This window comes from Anabas testudineus, chromosome 22 (assembly GCF_900324465.2).
Source record: "Anabas testudineus chromosome 22, fAnaTes1.2, whole genome shotgun sequence".
NCBI lineage: Eukaryota > Metazoa > Chordata > Actinopteri > Anabantiformes > Anabantidae > Anabas > Anabas testudineus.
This window is the reverse complement of record NC_046630.1, coordinates 1,627,753-1,651,175: the sequence shown is the minus strand read 5'-3', so window position 1 is coordinate 1,651,175 and position 23,423 is coordinate 1,627,753. Positions and strand designations below refer to the sequence as shown.

Sequence of the window (23,423 nt, the reverse complement as noted above, 5' to 3'; positions counted from 1 at the left end):
CATTTTTGACATTCAGCAGAAATTGAATGTGTGACAGCCTAGAACTGCAAACGTTCTCCGTTTCTCGCTGATAACAAGACAGCAGTGAAAATGTCCAGGCTCATTGGTATTGTTATATCTGTCTCAGCCCATCGGGAGTGAAATGTCACATCGTTTCCAGCAGTAACTGCAGTTCTCATTGATCAGTGTCGTTTTGAATGATTGTTTCCCTGAACGTACTCAAAATTGGATGAGCAGAGGGTGAGATTATCTCTGACCTGATTTTCTCCTTTTGTTTCTGTGTATGCCTCAGTGCTGCTACAGCTTCTGCTCATTTGTAATTTCTCTCACTGTTTTCCAGTGAGGAAAAAGATCAGTTTCCAGCTTTTGTCACATCAAAACACGTTTGTCTTCACATCATGTCTGAAGATAGTTCTTTGTGACTCAGACTATATTTTTACAGGGTTTGTTGTCAACCTGCACGATGAATGTGGCACCAGTCAGATGCCTGATTGAGTTTGGTTTGTAATCATGGCCTCAACCACATAAAACATCTGGAATTAGTTGAATTTCACAAACTGTGACAATCAAGCTTTTTAGTCAGGGAAGGGTTAAACAGCTCAAAAATTATAGAAAATAAATCAGCCATCAGACGTGATATTTTAAGACGCTTTTGATTACAGTAAACCACAAGTCGATAATGACTTTTAATCAGGAAATTGAAGCACTACTGTCACTTGTTGTGGTTTTGTGAAAGCTTCAAGAGCTTTGACAGCGGTTACAGTTGTTAAAACATGACAAAAAAGCAGAATAGTCCTTTACCAGCTGGACAGTAGCTGTTGAAGTCCTGCTGTGACAGACGTGTCTGTCTCTCTGATCTCACAGCACCTTGCTGCAGAATTGCCACACTGACACACACGCTTGTCATCCTATAGTTGTTAGAACCATCGTTGTCACACAGGTTGTATTGAAGCTGTAAGCACTGCGTAGGAGACAGTCCTGGATGGATCTTTCAGAAACACACTGTGCAGTATTGTCATTATGACGATAGGACAAATTCGGATCAGTGAGAGAAATTTTCACACTACATCATGGACGATACAATACGGTACATCAGTAGTCGCTACTATTCTGCATCGCTTCAATGTGTAGTTACAGGTCTGGTGCAGATTTGCTCACAGCGGTCACTAATTCAAGTATGAAATTGCAGCGGCAGAAGTCAGCAGACGTCTTCAGAGGACAATGCTGCATTCAAAAAACACAGTTGGATAAGACACCTAACCCCTGGTCAAAAGTGTCTAAACCTAATTCTAACTCTAAAACAAAGTCTGAGCCCTAAAAACCCTTTGACATTGAGATGACTGAAAAAATAGTTCTCAAAACAACAGTGCAGCACTAACATTTGTCCTGATACTGTTGTTGTTTTGATGGAGTTTTGACATTTTAGCTCTTACAACAAAACTCTATGATAGATAGATACTTGGTCACACCACTAATGCACTAACATTACTAAAAATGCTGTTTCTAAAGAAATTCATCACTCTTAAAGTGGGTGCTGATTCATTTCCATGTAATTTACATTAATAATACATCATACACATCAGTAAAAAGCCTAAAATAAGTACATTGACTATTAGCCCTTCAAGGAGTATTAATCTTGCATTTCCAGTTTCAATATAAAGCAGCAAATTTTACTACTTCTTCAAAACAATATAGCATCTGTAAATATTTAAATAATATTTTAGTTTAAGAGTTTGGTTGTCGGCATCAACAGAAACACAGGTGAAGGTTATTATCCTAATTTCTTTGCAGTCGTGACTGTTCGTGTTGTCGTATCAGGCCTAATTATAATTCGTCATATTCTGCCGTAGGATGAAGATTATCAGAAAAAAACTGGAATTAAGAAAGGACAAAAGAAGACGTGAACGTGTGTGTGTCTTTATGTGAGTAAATAGAGCAGTAGCTAGGTAGCTGCAGCATGATGGCTCTATTTATAATACAGGCCCATCTGTCTCTGTTATCTTAGAAATTAGTGTGTGTGTGTGTGTGTGTGCGCGTGTGTGGGGTCGGCTGCTCCTGTCGCATCTTTAAAGCCAGACATCTGTCCAACTGTCAATACACACACATGGATCACAGCAGCTTGGACTGTGTGAAGGACGGTGTGTGTGGTTCAGTGTGTTTTTAACTGTGACTCGTCCACAGTGGTCATAACTGACATTTGATAATAAATGTGTCACAAGCATATTATAAGAAGCAGGTAGAGTTCTGTGATATTTGTTTATGAGAGGAATACAAATTGTGTTTGATGCACAGTATTAGATGTAAATGAAAGTCAGACTGTTATAGATGTTGTTGTTGTTATAATTGCAGAAGAATTTATTAGAAGTGTAGTAGACAGACGTGTCTGTGCTGAGAGCAGAATGTTGGTAACTGTGTGTAAGGCTGTGGTCTGCACATCAAGTTAGAACATATGAAACATATTTATAAATGGTGAACATCATATTAAAAGTTATTTATTCCAGCCTCTTGATCCACAAACAGGCAAACACAAAATAGTTACTGAGGGCGAACAGCTAAATTCTTAAAGTCTAAAACAGTGAATGAGCTTAACTCAGAAAATACAATCAAACCCAGATGGAACTGATTAAGGAAATATAAGGAATTTACACAAAACATGTCCTGACTGTGCTCTTAGACATGTACTGTAATAACCTGGTTACTGTAAATTCACGTGCACATGCAGCTGATCCGTAATCAGATTCTGCATTACGCAAACATAGCATGACTCTCAGATCGAAACTCCATGATGACGCAAGATGCTGCCTTCTGACTTTTAGGTCAAGGTAACACTGAATCTTCAGAACGCCTGGAGGGAATTTATTCAACATTGCCACAAATGCACACATAGATTGAAAGATGACTAGAAGAGGTTATAGGTCACTTAGCTCAGGGCTGTCCCACTCCCACTGTCTGCCATGAGGGAATTTCCTAAGTTAGAACTCAAGGGTGAGGGGATTAGAGTTTGGCAGTGAAGTACATCTCATGTAAGGGGATTTTCTTACATCTGGCATAAACTTACTATTATGAGTCCGGACAGACATGTAAACTTCAACCTCACTAGTAAATTTAACAAATGGCAAATGTTGGCTCCCAGGCCTTGAGAGTAGGATGGGGTACAAGTTAGGGTGTAGTTTAGGTTCTCATTAATGTTTATAAATGCCAGAACAGACTTCACTTCTCCCAAACCTAACCTTTTACAAATACAGCAGAAACCAACTTACTTAGACTTCTACAAAACAATTCTTCGTGTTGGTTTCAGTTTCAGTCTGACATACCACTCCATTTAGTGATCTTTCCACTGCTTTCCCTGTCTGCAGCCCTTTGTCCTGCACATGCACACATAAGAAAGGCAGTAGTTGTTGTGTTTTCATGTGGAGATTCAGCACAGAGGAAAAAAAGTGGCTGAACAAAGTAGGGTTTGTTTGTCTCTTTATTCTTGTAATAAATCACATAATGAGGAGTGTACACAGCCACTCAGTCACGTTTAAACATCTCTGAGCTGGAATATTTTAGACAAGGAGCACTATTAGTGAAAACTGAAGCTACTGGGCTGACACATCTTTAAAATGCTTTGGTGACACGTGATACCAATGAAGTGTAAGAAAATTAAACTGATAGCAGCTACCAAGAGACAAGGAGAAGGATGTGAAATAGAGAGGCGGTAGATACCAAATGAATGAGCACAGAGGGAGGTAAAGGCAGAGGAGGAGTAGGTGGTTATGTTTATGTTAATGGCAGGTTAACTGCTCTCCTCCTCCCCCCTTCTCCTCCCTGCTGCAGGAGCCTGATAAGTCTGCTCTCCTCTGTCGTCTTCTTTTCTCTCTCTCATTCATTTTGCTTGGTGATAAAACACAGACCTGGAGAAAATATGGTGCTCAGATTTAGGGGGACAGGATGTAAATGAGACATTTACACAGAAGAAACAGACAAAATATGTTTTGATATTTGAAACATTTTAGCTGCCACACAGTCACCTTCAGCTGCTCAGAAAATGTTATGTATGTGTGTGTGTGTATATGTATATGTATATGTATATATATATATATATATATATATATATATATATATATTTAATGTTATGGTTTTGTGGAAAATGTTTCAGTTGCACAAACTAAATGGGCACTCAAATTTAGAATTGCACTTCCATAAAGTATGGGGAAAGTCCAAAGTCTAAATGGATGCGACAGGGGGTGACATATCTTGAGTTTTAGTGCGAAGTTTGGGTCAAGCTCTAAAACTGCCAGATGCTACAAACCTCACTTTGCATGTTGGTAGCTTCACTGCCACTTTTAAACCCCACTAACCCAATTTCTAACAAGCTTTTTGTCATAATTTTGTTGCCTCTGGGCAGATTCAGGGAAACTCTGAAGACATGACTCAGATGATTCTTTTCAGACTTTGTAAAACTCCTCTAGAGCCACAGCAGGCATTAGACAACTGGCCGAAGGGCCTTTCCTTCTAGCTTTGTAAACTCATCTTGATGGATACATTTCAAGGGAGTTCACCTTTTCATTGCCGTCCCGATCTTCTAACCTCGTCTCAGACTCTGTGGCTGAACAACATGAGTTAGCTCCTGCTAAAACTTTTTCTACTTGCAGTTCAGCTTTGTAAGTTTTAGATTTTAGTTTCATTTTTGTAGCATGATGACACAGCTGCAACGAACCAGCAGTCTGCTTCTGACACCACAGAAGAGAGTCATTCAATATGGACACAAAGAGAAACTGGGTACTTGATGAAATAGTGATTTAACAGTGGAGATCTGAGGATTAACACACTCTGAGATCTGCCGTCCTGCTGTAAAGACCTCTGACTGAAAGCAGACTGCAGCTGTGGTCCTGTTGTCTGCTGGGACTGTGTCTGTGTGGGTGGGGGTGGCTGGGTATGGATGTCGTTATCCAAGGTGCCCAGATATTAAATCATTCTGCTGCACACACACAGTCTCTCTCTGTGCAGCATGTGTATTGATTTATATTGACCCATGGGTGTGTGGAGGGTCGGTCATTAAATTAACACACCAGCAGAGAAACTGATGACTCCACCAGACCACAAGCTCTGAGAAAAAGACAAAGAAAGTGCTCACTTAAGGTCATTACTTCCATACTCATAAAGCTGAACCTTCTCCCTCTCTCTGGTGGAGAGTATCGGCAGCAGAATGACTTCCAGACCAGAGAGCTCACATCATTCTTCAGCCTTCAGAGGATTGTGGGAAAAGCTGCGTTTGGTTTCCTCTGGGAAAACAAGCGCTTTTACCTGCACATTCGTCTTCCTTATATCCCCTGTATAATGAGCGGGGTAAAACTGAAATGTCCTCGATATGAGGAACTGGGACATGCAGGCTGGAATGTGTTGATATGAAGTGGAAGCAGCAGATTGTGTTTATCGTCGGGTTTAGGATTAACACAGCAAACACAGAACATCACTATAACCATACGTACAAGTAGATAAAAACATCTTTGGTGTGTTTGACCAAAACCTCATTCAGTAGAGCTTGTGTTCAAAACATTAAAGGGGCGGTTCACTCAAACTGAAAATGATTTGTCCTTTGAAATCATTTCAAATTTATGTTGTCAAAACATAATTTTACAAATACAGATCGAGTTACTCACATTTAAGTGGAGGTCTTTACAGTTCCAGAGGTTTGGACACGGCTGACACAGACACAAGCAGCTGTGTTGGACAAGAGCAGCAGCATTTATACCAACATCACAACAAATGTGAAGTCATTGTTCAGGGACTATTTTCAGCAGTGGACTGATCCACATTTGGTGCTTTAGTGACTATTTGCTGCAGCAGGATGGTGAATGTAGGACTGAGTCAAAATACACAAACGACAGTGTGTGTTGAAGGAACATGTAACCCAGTGTAAAAACCAGTGTAGCTCACTGGTGCGTTTTGAATGGTTTGGACAACAGTGGAGCTCTGTGGTACAGAGGAAAGAGATATATCAGGCATCACGTACACACAGTAGTTGTTAGTACATTCATAGGGTTTGTGATTTTCATAGAACAACAACATTAAAAGAAGGTTTTGTTTAAGGACACAATAGAAAATGAAGTAGTAAACACCAAATGTGGACAGAAGGAGAACAACTGTTCACAGTGTAAAAGCTGCTTTCTATGTTGAAACTGATTATCTCAGTCCTGTGAAACCTGTCACGTCTTCCACCTTAAAGTCATTATCTTAATGAGAATAATGTGTTTAAAACGGGACATGTGTCACCAGTTTGCCTGTTTTATAAGGTCAAATAAACATCCCACGCAGTGTGTCGGTATCAATCTGTTCAGGTCAAAGGTCATCACACACAGTGACACAGACGTTGGTCCAACAACAGAAACGGCTCAGTGCTGTTTTCAGTTTTAAGACCTATTAAATGCTGTTTGTCTGTGTGTGTCTTTTCCTCGGGGCGTGAACAGTGTTTGCAGTCATCAGAACAGCCAGTGTCTGTTTGCACTGAATGATTTATTATTCTTTTTAGAAACAAGTCAGACTTCATGTTCTTTCTTTGCTTCTGAACGTTTAATCTGGATTTAATTACTGCTCGATTTCATCATTGTCAGATAATATTTATTGTAGGTAGAACAGAAATAAAATGTAATGCATGAATATCATTATCCTGATGATAAACCTGGGATGCTAAACACAAGTTTAGATTCATACTTATTTGTAGGATACATGCAAGAAACATATTTTATATGTTGCAGAACTACTACGTCGACAGTTTCCGATATTTTTACTTCCCTGCTACATTTCATTCACTCGGCTATGCTGAGGAACTCACACTGAACATAGATGTAAACGATATTAAAGTACACTCAGTATTTTTAACCCTAACATGTTAAAATACTGTACCACAGTACGCGCACTCCCGTTTCTAACACGCATTTTGACGGCAGCTTTGTGGAAAATCAGATCGAAGGAAATTGTCATTTAATGATTAATGAATTTCTATCTTGAATCTTCAGCTACTTTTTATCATTTAAATGTTTTTTTTAGGCTTTTTCGGTCATATCTGAATATAAACTAAATAGTTTTATACTGGACTTTGGTAATTTATATCTGTTACTAGTATCGACAAAGACAATAGACAAAGCAGTTCATTGATCCATTAAAAAGCAAACTGAGCACATCACTAGTGATGATATGTAATGAATATAAGCATTAGAGGAATAACTGTATTGATTTAGGGTGAATCATTTTTCACATCCTAAATCTTAATCATATACATCATTGCTTTTACCCGATTCAAATTCAAATGACTTAGGAAAATAAGAGTTGAACTATTTTTAATATCGGCAGCAACTCGTGAGTTTGTGTTTGAGTGTCAGAGGCTTTAAACTGTCAGTGTGAGGACTTCTGTGCATTGTGTGTGTTCTTAACTGGGAGAATAAGAGTTAAACATATCCAGTGATTGACTTCAACTTATTGAACTGACTTCCTGTCCCTCTCCATGTGCACGGCAATAAAACAACTATAAAAACCACATGGATCTCACAGTCTAAATGTTCTGCAGCAGGACGAATGGCCAGCGTAAGGATCTGAGTGACTTTAACAAAAGCTAACACCACATCTACACCAGAAGTGTGTACGGCAACTGTGCTGTGAGCATAGAGACAGACAGGTAGAGGGTGAGACATCAAAACAGCTTCGACACAAGATGAAGATGGGAAAATAGAGACGTAGAGAGTGAGGAGCTGAGCTGTGATATGGTGGGTGTGTGTGTCTGTGCAGGATTTTAGATCATATCACAATAGGACGAGTCTTATCAGATCCCAACATGCAAACATGAGCTGCACTGATAACTTCCTTCCCCTCAGGTCCTCTGTGTGGGTGTGTGTGTGTGTTACATCCTGTTGAGAATCAAATGTCCTCACAAGCACTGAAATGTACATGGTGATGACATTGCAGAGGTCAGTTTAAGGTCAGAAGCGAAGTGAATGAGTGATGCTGATTTCAGGACACGGTGAATAAAATCTGTGGAGCCGTTACGTCATCAGCTTGTGTTCACTACAGGAAACAGGCTACAGTCTGTAAACAGTGGGAAATAAGTGTGTCGTAACATATTTGGTCTGTTTACTAGTAGTTACTGACTGTTTTTTATAAACAAGCGTCTGTCGTGTGAAGATAAAAAGAAAATAATTTTACCGTTGAATCGGGTCAATGAGGGGTCAGTATTAAACAATGGGATGGAGGAGCGGCGGGTGGAAACATACACGTGTGATGACTTTATCGGTCTAAATATCACTTAGTTAAAGACATGACATCATCATTGAAACTGTTTTTCGGGAAGTAGAAATCTCCCAGTCAGACCACACAGGTCCCCTTGAATTCATCAGTTGTTGTTCTTCCTTTTGACCTCGTCACTGCAGATTGGAAACACCGTACAGGACGTGCCGTTTGAGAGATGCTCTGATCCAGTGGTCTGCATAGAAAACAGACTGAGCAGCATGTTAGCAGAGCAACTGCAGCAGCTGTGGTGTACACAGGAGGCGTTTGGGTCCAATACAAAGTGTAGGACACTTAAGTCTTCAGAGTCTGGTCTAAAACCACTGTTTGCCCCAAATGAGCTGTGGGTTAATTAAAACAGCAGCGTATTGGTTGTGTGGTCAACACGGTTCTGGCATAGCTGTGGTTTTAGCTTTTGTTAAAGTCACTCAGATCCTTACGCTGGCCATTCTTCCTGCTGCAGAACATTTAGATTGTGGAACCCATGTGGTTTTTATTAACATTCCAGTTCTGTGCGCATGTGTATATTGTGCGTCATCATCAATTAGCGTCGACAACTCACAGTCTAAAAGTAAACACAGAGCGGAGCAACATGATCGCAAGATTGAGGTGATTAAAGAGACGAGGACGTTTCAGATTCGTTGGACATTTGTGGAGAAACTGGAGGAACATATGTAACAAGCAGTTTTTAAATGTTGTACATATTTGTCTCACACTTCAGTTAAAGCACACGTGGAACCTTGGTGCACAGCATCTCTACAGACGTGCATGTGAAGCATCAACTGAAGCTGATTGTAATGTCAACGCTTATTGTGTCTGATCAGTGGATATTGTGGGATGTATTCTATAACTCATTGTATATTTTAGTACATAATTATCATTTATCACTGTTATTACCACAAACCCAGCTGTAAACTCAATAAACAGCCCAGTTCCTGGTCAGTTTCCGTTATTTTCAGGTCATTTCTTGATTCCAACCACTAAAATTGTACTTCAGGAATCTCCTGTTCTTCTTGCTGAAGGATTTTGTGGTCTGTGCTCAACTTGTCAGTGAAATGTAATGTCTGATTTGTCACTGCCAGGTTCAGGTGTGCAGACCAGTCTGCAGTGAAATGTGATACGACTGTGACTCAGAAGCGTGGTCGGTTCTTTAACTGTGTGTTTCTTTGTCATGTAATTTATCATCTGGCTGAAGGTCAAAGCTTTGGCTCGTTAATTTCAGAGACACGAGTGAGTCCTCACAAATGTAGCGGTCTAAACACATTTAATGCACAGCAACAGGACGAGTTTAAAGCTTCCAACCCACACTGGTTCCCGAGCTCAGACGTTCTGCTGACTGTGTCACGCTCTGCCAGAAGACACACATACAAACTGGGTTATTGCAATTTAGCAAAAATATTGCTTTCCTCAGATTCCTGTTAATTTAGTAGATTTAATAGAGTTTCACACAGACACACATGTTCACAAACACACACAAATACACAGGTAGCTTTAGAGGAACCACACTTGCTCACACACACAATCCATTAAAGCTGAATTTACATAATACTGTCTCTGCTTAACTGCCTCTGCAGACACACACGTGCATGTATTCTGCAGTGTGGATGACCTTGCAGCAGCAACAGAGCAGAACTACAGCCTGTTTGGATGATTTGTGCGTCTCTCTGTGTGTTTTGTGTTTATTTCTGCAGCCAGAACACACATTATAGTTCTGATGAAGACCGTCTGTCTCCATATGTGCTGGTCTGAGATCAGCTGTCCGGTGCCAGCTGGCTGTGATGTTTTCGGTCAGACTGTACCAAATGCTGCTCTCAGCTGAAGACTGAAGATGGTTTATAATTAATTTAGAATATTTATTATTCTGTTGTTGTTGTAGATATTTCTTGTTTTGATGTCCACTTGTGCACAAAGCACAGAAAATATATTTAAAGAAGCATCAGGTTTCACAGCTTTATTTGTGTTGAATTATGAATACGTCGAACTACACTTGCAGGAATTAAGAATTGTCCAGCTTTTTATATAAAAACTGAGCTTTCATAAGACGAAATGCATTAATCTATAAATGCATTAATCTATAAATATACATATAGAAACACAGACAGACACCACCACAAGAAGAATAATAAGTTATTTATGGCTGCAGAAAAGAAACATGAGACATAAAGGGAATAACATAAATGATATAAATAATGCTTCTTTTCCTGCTGTGTTTTTACCATTTGTGGACAATTATACAAATTATTTAGAGCTTCATACAAATGTTCTCTGAACATTTTTATATTAATGATGATGCCTGGTTACACTTTCCTGTTGTTACTTAAAAAAAAGTCCAATAAAATTTATTTATAATGTAAAGAGGTAAAAAATCAGTCGAGCATCTTTCTGACTTAAACCTTCTACTATGAGCAGTAAACAGTATAAACATTAATCAGTTGTTTATGATACACTTCAGTGTAGCTGTAAATAGGTCTAGGTAGGTGTAAAGTGTTTATTAATGTTTTTAACAACTATAAATCCAGTGGACAGTCATAAGGAGACGCTGCTGTGTGAACAGATCATTTAATTGTATGTCTTCATCAAACAAGTTTGCAACATTTTTGACAAATACAAATACATCAACAAACACTTAAATTTTCACAATAGCTGCTTAAAACCACATTATAGCTTCATAAGTTGATCAAATGATGAGGGTGCAACAATCCTCCAAATCCATGGTTCAGTTTAAGACTCACTGTCTCTGAACGCCGTTTGAAACATGAACGACCTACACTTAGTACTGTGTTTGAATCCAGCACCTAATAGGCCACGAAAACTCCTCCAGACGCAGCGTTACTGTACTGTCTGAACATAAAGCTCGTAACAAAGTGCAAGTGAAATATCAGATTTCCAGGATATTGTGTTGAATCTAAGAGCGTCAGGGAAGATTATGGTGCCTAATCTAACTGCACTCGGATCATCTGGTAGCTGGTCGCTTTCTCCTTCTCCTCAAAGGAAACTGATGACCACGCTGCCACAGAAGCATCGTTGAAGAATCCTTTCAGAGGCTGCATATGCACATGAGCTAAAATAGGTTGAGATAAACTGTAATTAGTGTTTCAGAGGCTGCAGAAATCCAGAAAGTAAAAGTCCTGAGAAAGAGTGTTATTTTCTGGAATGTGGAGCCGAGTGCGGTTTCAGAAAACCCACAGTACATAAAACCTATTAACACTGCTGCTGTTGACCCGTCTGCTTTGATTCAACTCTGTAATGCTGCTCAAATTACACAGCATGCGTTAATCAGCTAAATGTCTGCTGCTTGTGTTTGCAGGTCTGACAACAGAGGGTTTGTATCGCGTGTGTGGCAACAAGACGGACCAGGACAACATCCAGAAACAGTTTGATCAAGGTAAAACACTCACCTGTGCACAAACATACTAACAGCAGAACTTCAGGTAGCTAGAAACCTGACGAAGGAGCACATGTGGCCGATGGTATTATTTTCACAGATCGTGGTTCTAAATGATTTTCCCATGAATTTCAGTCGTGCCGTTAAAGAACTCAGGAGTTCTTTGGAAAACTTGTTCCCAGTCGAGCTGCACTTCAATGATATGTGCAATAAATTCAACCAGTAGAGAAAACTCTAGCTGACTGATTCTAAATCTGACCACACAGCAGAAGTGCTTAAAGAGAAACACATGCACAGGAGCTGGTCAGCTGCCAAACCGACTGTTAGAATAAATAAAGTCACCGCAGGCAGAAATCACCAGCACACGGTCAGCGGTGTCAGTTATTTTTACAGGCAGACGGTGAAATGTGGAGACTGGGCTGAGACGAGGTGTTTTACACTGATCATTCATCCTTTTTTTTAATTGACAACAGTTTATGTGTTAAGGTTTTAAATCGGCTTGTCGGGGATCTCAGGTAACTCTTACCTGAAGCCTTGAACGTACAGAGAAACATCTACCTTAAAGAACAACGTGAGGCTCTGAGGCAACAGAGTGTGGGTAATTTGTGTTTGAGAAGCTCCCCATCACTGACATTAAACGGTTTTAAAATGTCAATAATATCTTGTCATCTGACAGGATATCATCCAGCAAAAGTAGATACAACCTCTGTGCCTCCAGACGGACTGTTTATAACCTCTGTGAGCTGTGATCACAGACGAGCAGCTAGAATCCTGTAAATACAAAGTGAAACTGAGAGAAAGCTGTTACTAAAATAACATCTGGTTGTGATTCTAGTTTGTCTTTCTTTATCTGGTTCCTCTGGTCTTTAACTGTATTTTTAGTTTTCCTTTCGATCTGTGAACCTGCACAAGTAAATGTCACATCTCTGGCTTCACCAAAAGTCTTCTCAGAAAACACCCGCACAGATGTCAGAGAATGACTCAGGCTGGGGAGAGCGTGACTGAATGTTATCCTGCTGTTCTTACACATGTTGAGTAAACTGTAGTTATTCCCTGTGGGAGTCCTCCTCATGATTTGCCCTAGGCGACTTCGTCAGGTCACATATTCCTGTTCAGACTCTGAACAATGCACCATTAGTGCCAATTAGCTCCTCTGTCAGTAAGAGGGGACAGTGGGCTGCTTCCTCCGAATGAGCTGAATATATTTTAATGGAAATCTTAGCAGATTTGAATTGAACCCATCAGAGCAGCTTCTCCTTCTCCTTCTGTTTGCTTTCTTGTGTCCTTTGTTCCTTTCCTGTCTAGATTTCCTGTTGTTCAGGTCTCTGCTCACTGTCCCTCTGTGTCTTTGCTGTATCTCTGTGAGTGTTTCTGTTGAGCTCGATGTATGTGTTTGTATGTTGGCCGTCTTTCAGATGGCTGTTTGACAGCTGTTGTTACCTCAGGGCTCCTTCCTCTCTCTCTCTTCTCTCCTCCTCCCTCTTTCTCCTGCTTCCAATTGGACCTTTACAGTGTGTCAAACACAGGAAGCCGATACGACTTTGACGTGTGGGTGAAGACTGCAGAGACGTCTCGACCTGCTGAGTTTTCACTGTAAAACAAAAAACCCACAACATCCAAGCAGAGGTAAACTGAAGTGATGCAGCAGGAGCTTCTCTACTCTCACAACTACAGCAGAGAAACGCTTCTTTGAACCGGACGTGCATTGTGTTGCAGCCCTTCTGCTCCATCACAGAAACACTCCGGCCTCTGTGCCTCCAGACAGACTGATGATAACCTCTGTTAGCACTGATCAGAGACGAGCTCTGTTCTGCACACAGACACAAAGCTCTGCTATGAGCTCTGCTGCAGACACACAGCTACTCCCAAGCTTTTTGAAATCCTTTCTCAAACTGAGGCATTGACCCAGGAAAATCCAGTGTGACTCACGTCTGTATAGATCAACACAGGTTATCGGACCCCGAGCTGAGACTCTGCTCTTCACTTGGCTTATCGTGGATGTAATGTGGCTTCGCTTCTCAGGCTATTTATCCTTTTCACATCTGTTTGGCCCTGAAGACGTGTGTAATGGAACTTGAACATGTGGCTGTCGATGCCCAGAACAGGTGAACAGGCTCCTGAAAAGTAGTCGCTGTTCACACAGTCCAGGCCTCATGCATGTTAATGAAAAAACTATTTACACTGGTAAGAAAAATCTCATCGTTGATGTTTTTGAACCCTTTACCCCTTTGTGTAGAAAAGATTGAGAGCTGCTCCATATCGTAGCAGTTGAATCCAGCTGCTGTAGTTGCTGCGTGTTCCAGTGTTTGCAGTCAAACAATGAAATAGAAAAGTTTGTTTCTTAAATTATATTTGCAGTAAGACGACGTGTAGGTGACGAAGGGTTGGACGATGTGAACAGAATGTTTATGTTGTGTGAAATGTTTCGTACCAGTGTGTTTTACTGCGTGCTCATACTTTACTGCAACATATTGTTGTGGGTTTAAACTGGAAGATTTCTGAGCACCAGGTCCTGTAGAGAGAATGTGTTTGATCAAATTATCCAGCAGCTCTGCCTGGGTGGAGCCGTTTTCCTGTTTGCTCTGTTTAAGATGCAGAGGATGAAACGAGCAGCGTATCGGAGCTGGAGCTGAAGGATTCAGGGTTTCACAAAAACAAAGCAGCTGCTGAATCTTGTTCTCTCCCTTTTTTCTCCTATAGATCACAACATCGACTTTGTGGCGATGGACGTGGCGGTGAACGCTGTTGCTGGAGCGCTGAAGGCTTTCTTTGCTGACCTGCCCAGTCCTCTGATCCCCTACAGCCTGCACCCGGAGCTGGTTGAGGCTGCAAGTAAGAATAAACACACTGAGAGTAATTTGCTCCCCAATAGTTAATAGTTATAAATTGTAAATATACTTTAATGCCTATTAAAATATAAACACAACTAACAGGAATTCAGACATTTATTAATATCATAACATAAAATAACCAGGGGAAGATTGAACTGTTGAAGTGATTGTTGCAGTGTCTCCCAGAAACTGGCAGTAGTTTTTATTTCAATCTGTCTTCACTTTAGTCTCATCCATCCACAGAACCACATATTTTATCCCAGTCTGGACTCTTGAGTCTGTGTTTCTTATTCAGTGGGAGCTGCCGTTTAGCCTTTCTCACCTTGCCAGAAGCTTGGAAGACTTTTCAATTTGTGCTTCTGCAGATTTCTGGAAGATCATGACACTGGAGGCTGAAGTCTTCCTGGAAGCTTTGTGCACAATTTATCATTTATCTCTCACAGTTAATTTGCAGCTTTTCTTCTCAGCAGGTTTCGTTTTTGTGTCTGCTCTCATTGATCACTCGTTTGATTGGACAGTGATCACACCACCTTTCAATAGTGTTAGTTAACTGTGCACACTAGAATAAAAGGCTTGCTTCAATTTAGGCTCCCACTCTTCCAATCAAATGATTAGATCACCTGGAAATGATTGTACAGAGTGAATACTGAGGTTCACAGAGTTGATGTTGGAACAACATAGACATGCCTAATAACACGCTGTGAAGCGGCACCAGCTCTCTGTCTCCTGTCTCTACATGTAATCCTACACTGACACCGTGATGCTGAGATCAGAGCTCTGTGGGGATCATGTCATCAGTCACAGCACTTCATGTGGTTCTTGTCTCTGAAGATGGTTCTTTCTGACTGTGACTGTGTGTTTGGGCTCGTTGTCACACTGCAGAGTGAATGTGATGCAACTCTGAAGACGAACCTGAACACAGAATGATTCAGAGATGTTACATCGCTCACACACTGTCCTTACCGTTGAATTCGAATTCAGTTTACTCACTCACAGCTTTCTGTCACATCATACACTATTAAGGCTTTTTGTCAGCCCCAGGATAATGTCACACATCCACACACTCGCACAGCGCTCTCCCACTCTGCGTCCTGGTGATACTCGGAGCTGAAACCACCAGGCTGACGGCGGCAGATTAACGAGCCAAAAATACGCTCAACGAGAAATGTAAAAATAATACATGCCCACACACTTTTATGTTTCTGAGACTGAGCGAAGCAGCGCTGCTTTTGTTTCTGTGGAGAATGAGTCATATAAAGCAGAGACTCTGTCTTACTTTCTCCTCCTCCTGGTTGATGTTGGTCGGCATTATTCCAGACAGGCATCGACAAAAGCTCATTGTATGTGGTTTATTCAGCGTCTTCCATCATTGATATATATTTAATAAAAGGGGTTAAATTGTCACATCGGTGACAGAATAAACTGTTCTCTTGTTAGCAGTTGGCAGCGTGAACTCTGACCTCTGGAAGCCATCACAGGGGCAAAGGCCCCTTTTGGCTCCTTGTTAAGATGATTGATGGACATAGAATGAATAAATCTGTGTGTCACTGTGTGCAGCTGTAAATTAGAGTCTAAAAATATAAAAAGCTTCCTGTTGGTGCGGAAATGTCTGGAATATCCTGGAGAGTATTCCAGGCCAGAGCAGGAGTGTCAGTGGGTTGTGTTAAATTTGCTTTGTTGGGACAATCTCAGTGTTATTTCACATTTAACAACTGAGCAGCAAGTGTTTCAGCTCCGACAAACTGTTTGTCAACAGGAAAGAGTTGGATCCTCTGGAGACGAGGAATTTCGAGTTCACAGGAACTTCCATGAAGCCAGAGGGATGTGTTGCTGTTTATTTTCATACTGTCACTCAGCATTTTATTTGGTCAGATTATGCTCTGACTGCCAAAAGTCTTTTTTGGCAGAGTTCGATTTTATTTCTATTCTCTTCCCCAGTTATCTGACACAGTGATTAATCTGTAAACAGACAGGAAATAAATTGGTATAGAGAGAAAAACTTCTTTCAACCTGAAGCTTTTCTTTTTTTAAAGTAAGAAATGTGATGACATGACTTCCTCATGATGTGCATTTGTCAGTGTTTCAGATAAGACGACTGATTAGCTGATTTAAAAATAATCAGCAGATCGAGAGTTGAGGAAACAGTTTGATGATGATGATATTGTCAGGTCAGTTGGAGCAGGAAAGACACAAATAACCTGAAGAATGTGGGAAAGGAAGAACTGATTCAGGTCATTACAGAGCTCTGCTCCAGTCCTGGAAAGTCTTTGAAAAAACCTTTGACCTTTATGTCCTCAGATTCATGAATGGAAAATCATATAGAACACACTCAGTACTGTTTTACACTAAGATGATGGATTGTGACATTTTCAGTCCAGTGTTGTTGTGATGTGAAGCAGTAGATTGTTTTATTTCTAACCTGTGGTTTTTAAAGATACTATAATAGGTAACGTGAACCATTTAGCCTATAAATAGCTGTGACTGTATTAAATCAGAACAATACAAATGTGTTTATTTTCTTATTTTGTCTGCAAAAACCAACCAGAGCAGAGTGAGATGTGGTGCAGGCGAGTATTGTTTCTACCCACAAGGCTTAGTGATGGTGTTTAACATTGTGTGTGTGTGTTTTTAACACAGCGTGGGAGCTGCTCTTGGCAGCATCTCAACCTTTTGTTTTTCCAGAGAGTATAATTTCCGTTCCCAAGAGAGAGAGTGTGTAAAATGTAAAACGCCTTCTGTCTCCTCTCCCTTGTGTGTGTGTGTGTGTGTGTGTGTGTGTGTGTGTGTGTGTGTGTGTGTGTGTGTGTGTGTGTGTGTGTGTGTGTGTGTGTGTGTGTGTGTGTGTGTGTGTGTGTGTGTGTCAGAAATCGTGGACTACGTTGAGCGACTCCAGGTCTTAAGGGAGATTGTGAAGAAGTTTCCTTCTGTCAACTACCAGGTCTTCAAATACATCATCACACACCTTAACAGGTGAGACGCACTCATTCACATTTGTTGTTGACCCTTGACCCTTGATCTACTCTGATCTAAAGTAGTGATTAACACTCAAACAGTAGTGTGATGGTTTTTAAACACAAACACATTAAAACATGCACAGAGCGAGCCGACTGCTGATCTATTAAAATAATTCAATACATTTATATTTTTCAAACTTTTCTAAGATAAGATAAGATAAGACTTCCTATGATGGGGAAATTCTTTTGTCTACAGCGGCAAGGTGACGTTAAATAGGACAACAGCATAGAAGAACAGTATAGAGTGGACAGCATCAGTATTAACTACACAGGAAAAAATAAAAAAAATTAAAAAAATCGTAAGATCAAGTAAAAATAAAGTAAAAAAATTTTAAGTAAAGTGTCAAGTAAAATATTTACATTACACGACAATTAAATGACACAATGATAATATAACCAGTGATTATTATTATTATTATTATTATTATTATGGTCGTCAATCTTCAGTAATGGCAGCGGTGACAGGAAACATCCCTCCTCCTCTCTCGCTTCATAATAAGGAAAATACACAGCAACTGTAGCGTTCGCCACGTGCTAAAAGAAGCTGTTTGTTGGAGGTGTTCAGGGACGGTTGAAAGCATTTAGTGGCGTTGCTGCATTGGATCATTTTACCTTCTTTGGCTGTAGTAACAGTAGTAAACTTACCTGAAACCCTCTGTGCTGGTTCTGCTGCAGTTGTCTCCTGTTTTTCAATCTTTTCTCTGCCTCGTTTCCTCTGCAGGGTGAGCCAGCACAGCAAGACCAACCTGATGACGGCCGACAACCTGTCCATCTGCTTCTGGCCCACACTCATGCGGCCCGACTTCGAGAACAAGGACACGCTGTCGACCACCAAGCTGAACCAGGCCGTCATCGAGTCCTTCATCGTGCAGAGCGACTACTTCTTCCACGGCGGCGAGATGGCAGAGAGCTCCAGCAGCGAGGGCACGCCGCCGCCGCACTGCCACAACATGGTGGAGGCTCTGCTGCCGCTGCAGCTTCCCCCGCCCCTGCAACCGCAGCAGATCCAACACACGCTGCACCCTGACCCGCTCATCTAAGACCCAGAGGAGCACACTGGGACCAGATATCTGGGGTTGTTGTTCTGTGCTGCCAGCTGCTTTCGACCAACAACCACCTGGAGGTCGTCTTCTACTCTACAACATGCTGGTCAGCAGCTAAAATCTGAGAAAACATAAACCTGGTAGGCGACTTTTAGGGAGTCAGCATCAGCTGCTCGAGGTGACTGAGCTGTGGGGTTTAGAGACACATGGATCGTTTGTTGGATTAGACCTAATTTGTGAGATCTGCTCATCCTGCAAAGTAAATCCTGGATTAGAGATTTACAAATGGACGTCACCTTTGGAACTCATTTTGGATGTGACCCCCCCACACACATACATACACTCGCACACACAATTTATACGATACAGAGACTGAAACTAATGAACTGATTTAATTTGGCACATAGTGAAAACACTAATCGTTGAGCAGGGTTGGACTGGGACAACAGGGATTCTGGGATTCGTTTGGGACAAATAAAAATGACTCTGACATTTATCCTGATAGAATAGCACACAGGGGGCGCCCCCCCCCAAACCCCACACACCTTATCCCTGCTCCGAGACAGGAGAAAAGGGAAGTTAGAGACTGCAACTGAAATCGAGCCCCCGACACGGACTGACTGGCTACGTGACTCACTCACCGACTGTTTGTGGGCTGAAGGGATTTCACGGAGTCTTCCTGCAGATTTCCACATTTCAGCACAGGAAAACTTTTCTTCTTCTTCTTCTTCTTCTTCATCTTCTTATTATTAGTATGTTGCCCTTTGACCCTAAATCGGTCAGTAAGAGGAGGCAAGGGTGACGTACCTCTGCTCTGCTTTTACCCCTTTCCCACTACGTGAACCTCGACCCCCTTAAAGGGCAGCACATGCACGATTTTAGTCCAAGGTCCCACACGCCAATTTCATGTCTGTTTGTTTAGTTTATCATTTTGATGAATTTCTTTTTATATTGTTTTCATATTGTTTTGTACCGTCTGATGGTTTCTACCCTGTGTGTGTGTGTGTGTGTGTGTGTGTGTGTGTGTCTGTGTGTGTGTGTGTGTGAACCGACCTGTGGTCTGCATTACAGCCATCCTACACCTTCTCTGCAGAGGGAAGAGGGGATTCAGGAGGGAAGAAGGAACTGAAATGTGGACTGATGGGCTCGTAACACTTGACTTTACAGACTCGACTACAGATCTTCAGCTAACTTTTAGCCTCGTTAGCGCTTCTAACTCTTAATGCAATGACTGACATGTCTGGTTCTGAATGAAATACCACCTCCACCCCCCTCCACCCCTCGATGATGGCACATGAGCGAGAAAACCACTATGTCGCGATGCGTTCAGGACCTGTTCGGTTCGAGGAGGCGTCTTCTGCGTTCAGTTACTTAGTTTTCATTTCTGCTTCAGTTCTCTTCTTCTGTTAGTTTGTTGGAAACGTAAAAACTTGCATGTCTCTGTTTTTGCCACTTAGTGAAAAAAAAGAACTTTACCGTTTAAAAACAGCAACTCAAAAAAAGAAGCTAAACTTTAAAGGCGCTACTACGTTCAGATCTGCATCGTTTCATCGGAATCTTTTCTGGGTTGGGGGGAAACACTTCCACAGAAAAACTCTAAGAGACGAGTTCAATTTTTTGCATTTGTTTTTCATCATGCAAGAAATCAACTCTAATATCATATTTTTGGTTATATGTTGAATAGTTTTCCCTAAATAGAGGAAAGAAGTATATATAAGTATATATATATAAAGATTTATCAGCAGCAGAGGTGCTGATTTAGTGAAATACCACCGGGTACTGGACTGTATAATCTGTCAGAAGCTATAATCATATTTCTTTATGGTTCTAATGAAACCCATATTTTTTTCTGATGGTGTGTGTGTGTGCGCATGTGTGTGTGTGTGAGGAGGGGATGGGGGGTTGACGACTGACAGGTTTTAAAATTCACTTTGTCCCCTCTGAATGACAAACTACAGTCCCTCCTCGTTTTCTTCAGCGACGACACTTCGAGGCAGAAAGAAAGCAGCGAACATCTTCACGTCCACGACTGAGTTGACTCAAAAATGAAAAAGTTAAATTCATTTTCAGCTTTTGTTTGTTTCCTGTTTTACTGTTTCATTCGAAGCCGGTGCTCAATTGATTTTCTGATTTAGAAGATAAATTCTGTCCATCCTGACAAAAAATGTTCCATCTGCTGTTTGATAACAAGATTTTAATCAGAAGTCAGAAAACAGTTTCTTGTGCAGCTGTTTTTTAAATTTCATGAGGTTTGCTGGAAAGAACTTTTTTTATTGGCCGTAGGCGAAAGTGTTGTTCAGCTGTTTTATTACTGAGTGAATTTTCTGTTTATATGAATTAGAAGTTGAATATTTAGTTTAAAAAATACAATTTTACTTCCGAATTTGACCCGGCAGGTGGGATCAAATGTAACGCATGAACAATAAATAAAAAATTACAAAACGATTTCCAATCTAAAAGCTCAAATAGTAAAATTACCATTGGGAAAATATCAGATAAACGACATCACTGTTGTCTTTTGTTCCATTAACACAACAGTTAATAATATATTATTACTAATCTATTTAATATTTTAAATACATAATTTGTTAATGCGTTAATTTCAGTTTTGAAATAACTGTGACACATTTAAACAAGGAAATAAAAACTGTCACAGTAACATGACAGCAAGTAAAGGGTCGAACTGAGCGTGTGCAGAGTTTCTGCTTGACCCCACTCTCACCTACACGCTGTACTTTATATACCTGCCTACACTCATTTTAAGTACAGAAGTATATTTTAGAGCTAATACTTCATACCTGAGTGAAGATTCTCCACCACTGGTGCCTCAGGTACTAAACACCATGAACAATTAACCGACACGAGATCCACGGGTTCCTGTTCTTTGCAGACGAATGTGGGTCTCGAAGCAAATCAACATTTCTGCGTTTTACCAAACTGCAAACATCCACCAAATGTTTTTTTGTCTCATCTTTATCAGGAAGTCGTGCTGAAGTTGAAAAAGTTGTGCAGGATATTAAATTTTAATGTAACTGCAGAAACATGATTCTAAATACTGATTCTTAATGAGTCTTTTAAAGTAATAGTTTTTGGTTCCAAAGTCTTTAGTTCTTTCTCGCTGCCTTCACAAGAAATGACTTGGACATTTGAAAAATACTGCAATTCAGCTGAAGCATCTGTAAAAATGTTTCTCTGCATTATTTTCTATATCACAAAAACTCCAGTTTGTGTTCAGCTGACAAAATGCTGAGAACTCGTCTGTCTCCCTCTTTTTGTTTTGTTCTTCTGATGGAATATTTTTTGTTGCACATGAACAGAAAAGTCTGAAAATAGCTTCAAACCAGCGCCAAGTGTTAAAGTGAGGACAGGATTCATGCTGCAGCGTTTTCTTCAATGAGTTGGAGAAAAAGAAAATCTCTGAATTTTATCAACTTAATACAGTGACCGGTGGTGTGCGATCGCCAAATTAAAAGCCCCTTGAAGAGGCGTTTGATTTAGGATTTAACTTCCTCTCTGCGCTTCCTGCAGCTGTGTCAGGCACCATTCACTGATATTATTCTAAATTCAATTAATTTATTATGAAGAATCCAGGTGTAATCTCACAGAGAAGTGTGTCGATGAACGTCAGCGATGAGGGAATGAGGGAGTTCGCTTCAGAAAAAAAGAGTTTGTCCCATTTCACACACGTGTCTCCCGTGTCCTCGCAGCTGTTTCCTGTACAGCAGATATTTGTCTCCACGTGAAGCCTTCAGGCTCAGTTCTCAGCTGCTTTTCCCGCTTTGTCAAATTCTGACAGTGTTTGTTTTGTTTTACTTCATAAAACTCAATTTATCTTCCCACCTCAGCTGAAACTATCCCTCTGTCTGCAGATAATTGCTGTAGTTTGATCATTTAAGTGATTTATTAAACAGAATCTGAGATGTTTTCTGCTTCCAACTTTCTCCATGGGAGGATTTTCTGTTTTTAAATTATATGAAGTGCTGTTCTGCTGGTGGGATTTTATGACAGTTGGACTTCATGAACTTCAATCCATCAGAAAACCTAAAGTCATTAGTTGTAGTTGTTTAAAACATTTTCAGATTTGACTCAGTGAGTGATGTTAAAGGGACAAAGCAGAGGGGCAGGTCGATCTGTAGCGACCCAAACGGAGCCAGAACCCTGCCGCAAACCTGATTTAGTGAACTTCAAAGGGCACTTTGAAGGGGACACGTCTGGAATGGGACAAATGAGAAATGATTCTCCTTTGATATGTGAATGAGAGGTGTTAAAGGGCATGACTACACGAAATGGAATGCAGCCAAAAGCCCTTTCTAAGAATCTGTGGTGGTGGACTGAGGAAGGGCGTTGAAGGGCACATCGAAGGGAGCGAACGGCAGCAGTGGAGCCGAGCCAAGAGCGTCCCGATCTACAAGCTCAAGTTTGACGTGGGGAGGGAGGGATGGAGATGGTGGGAGGGTGGGGTGGGGGGTCCAGGAGCTGCTAGATAATAAAACATTAAGATGTTTCTCTGTAGTTTTTCATCAACCAGTCATCTGTTGTTTTTTATTTGATATCGTTTCGTCACACCGGTGTAAAAACCACCCGACTTCTAACGTCATCCGCTGTGTATGATAGTAAATAAAAATGATTTTCAGAAATGAGAAACTCTAAAACCAGTTTTTTTTCTTTCTCTCCATAATGTTTCCAAATAAAGTTTTTTTTCCAAAGCTGCTCGGTCTGTTTTCTTCCTTTAACAGTATTTATTTCTTTATTTAGTGAAGGAGTGACCTTTAGAACAACTGTACACCAAACATGTAGTGTGTAGTTTAAAATAAACAGTAATTACTACTGAGCTATTTGTCCTAGTACTGTATTTACAGAAAACAGGAGTATTTACATTAAAATACAG

At 40.7% G+C, this 23,423-nt stretch overlaps 1 protein-coding gene across 1 annotated transcript in view; it reads left to right on the top strand.

The window, feature by feature from the left end:
* Window positions 1-22,964, top strand: part of arhgap5 (Rho GTPase activating protein 5) — a 46,298-nt gene extending 23,334 nt beyond the window's left edge. The window contains exons 4-7 of the mRNA XM_026339248.1: window positions 11,570-11,647; window positions 14,348-14,479; window positions 17,343-17,448; window positions 18,214-22,964. Coding sequence (XP_026195033.1) covers window positions 11,570-11,647; window positions 14,348-14,479; window positions 17,343-17,448; window positions 18,214-18,532 — 635 coding nt within the window. The 3' untranslated portion in view covers window positions 18,533-22,964. The remainder of the gene's footprint in view (window positions 1-11,569; window positions 11,648-14,347; window positions 14,480-17,342; window positions 17,449-18,213) is intronic.
* Window positions 22,965-23,423: the final 459 nt, after the last annotated feature.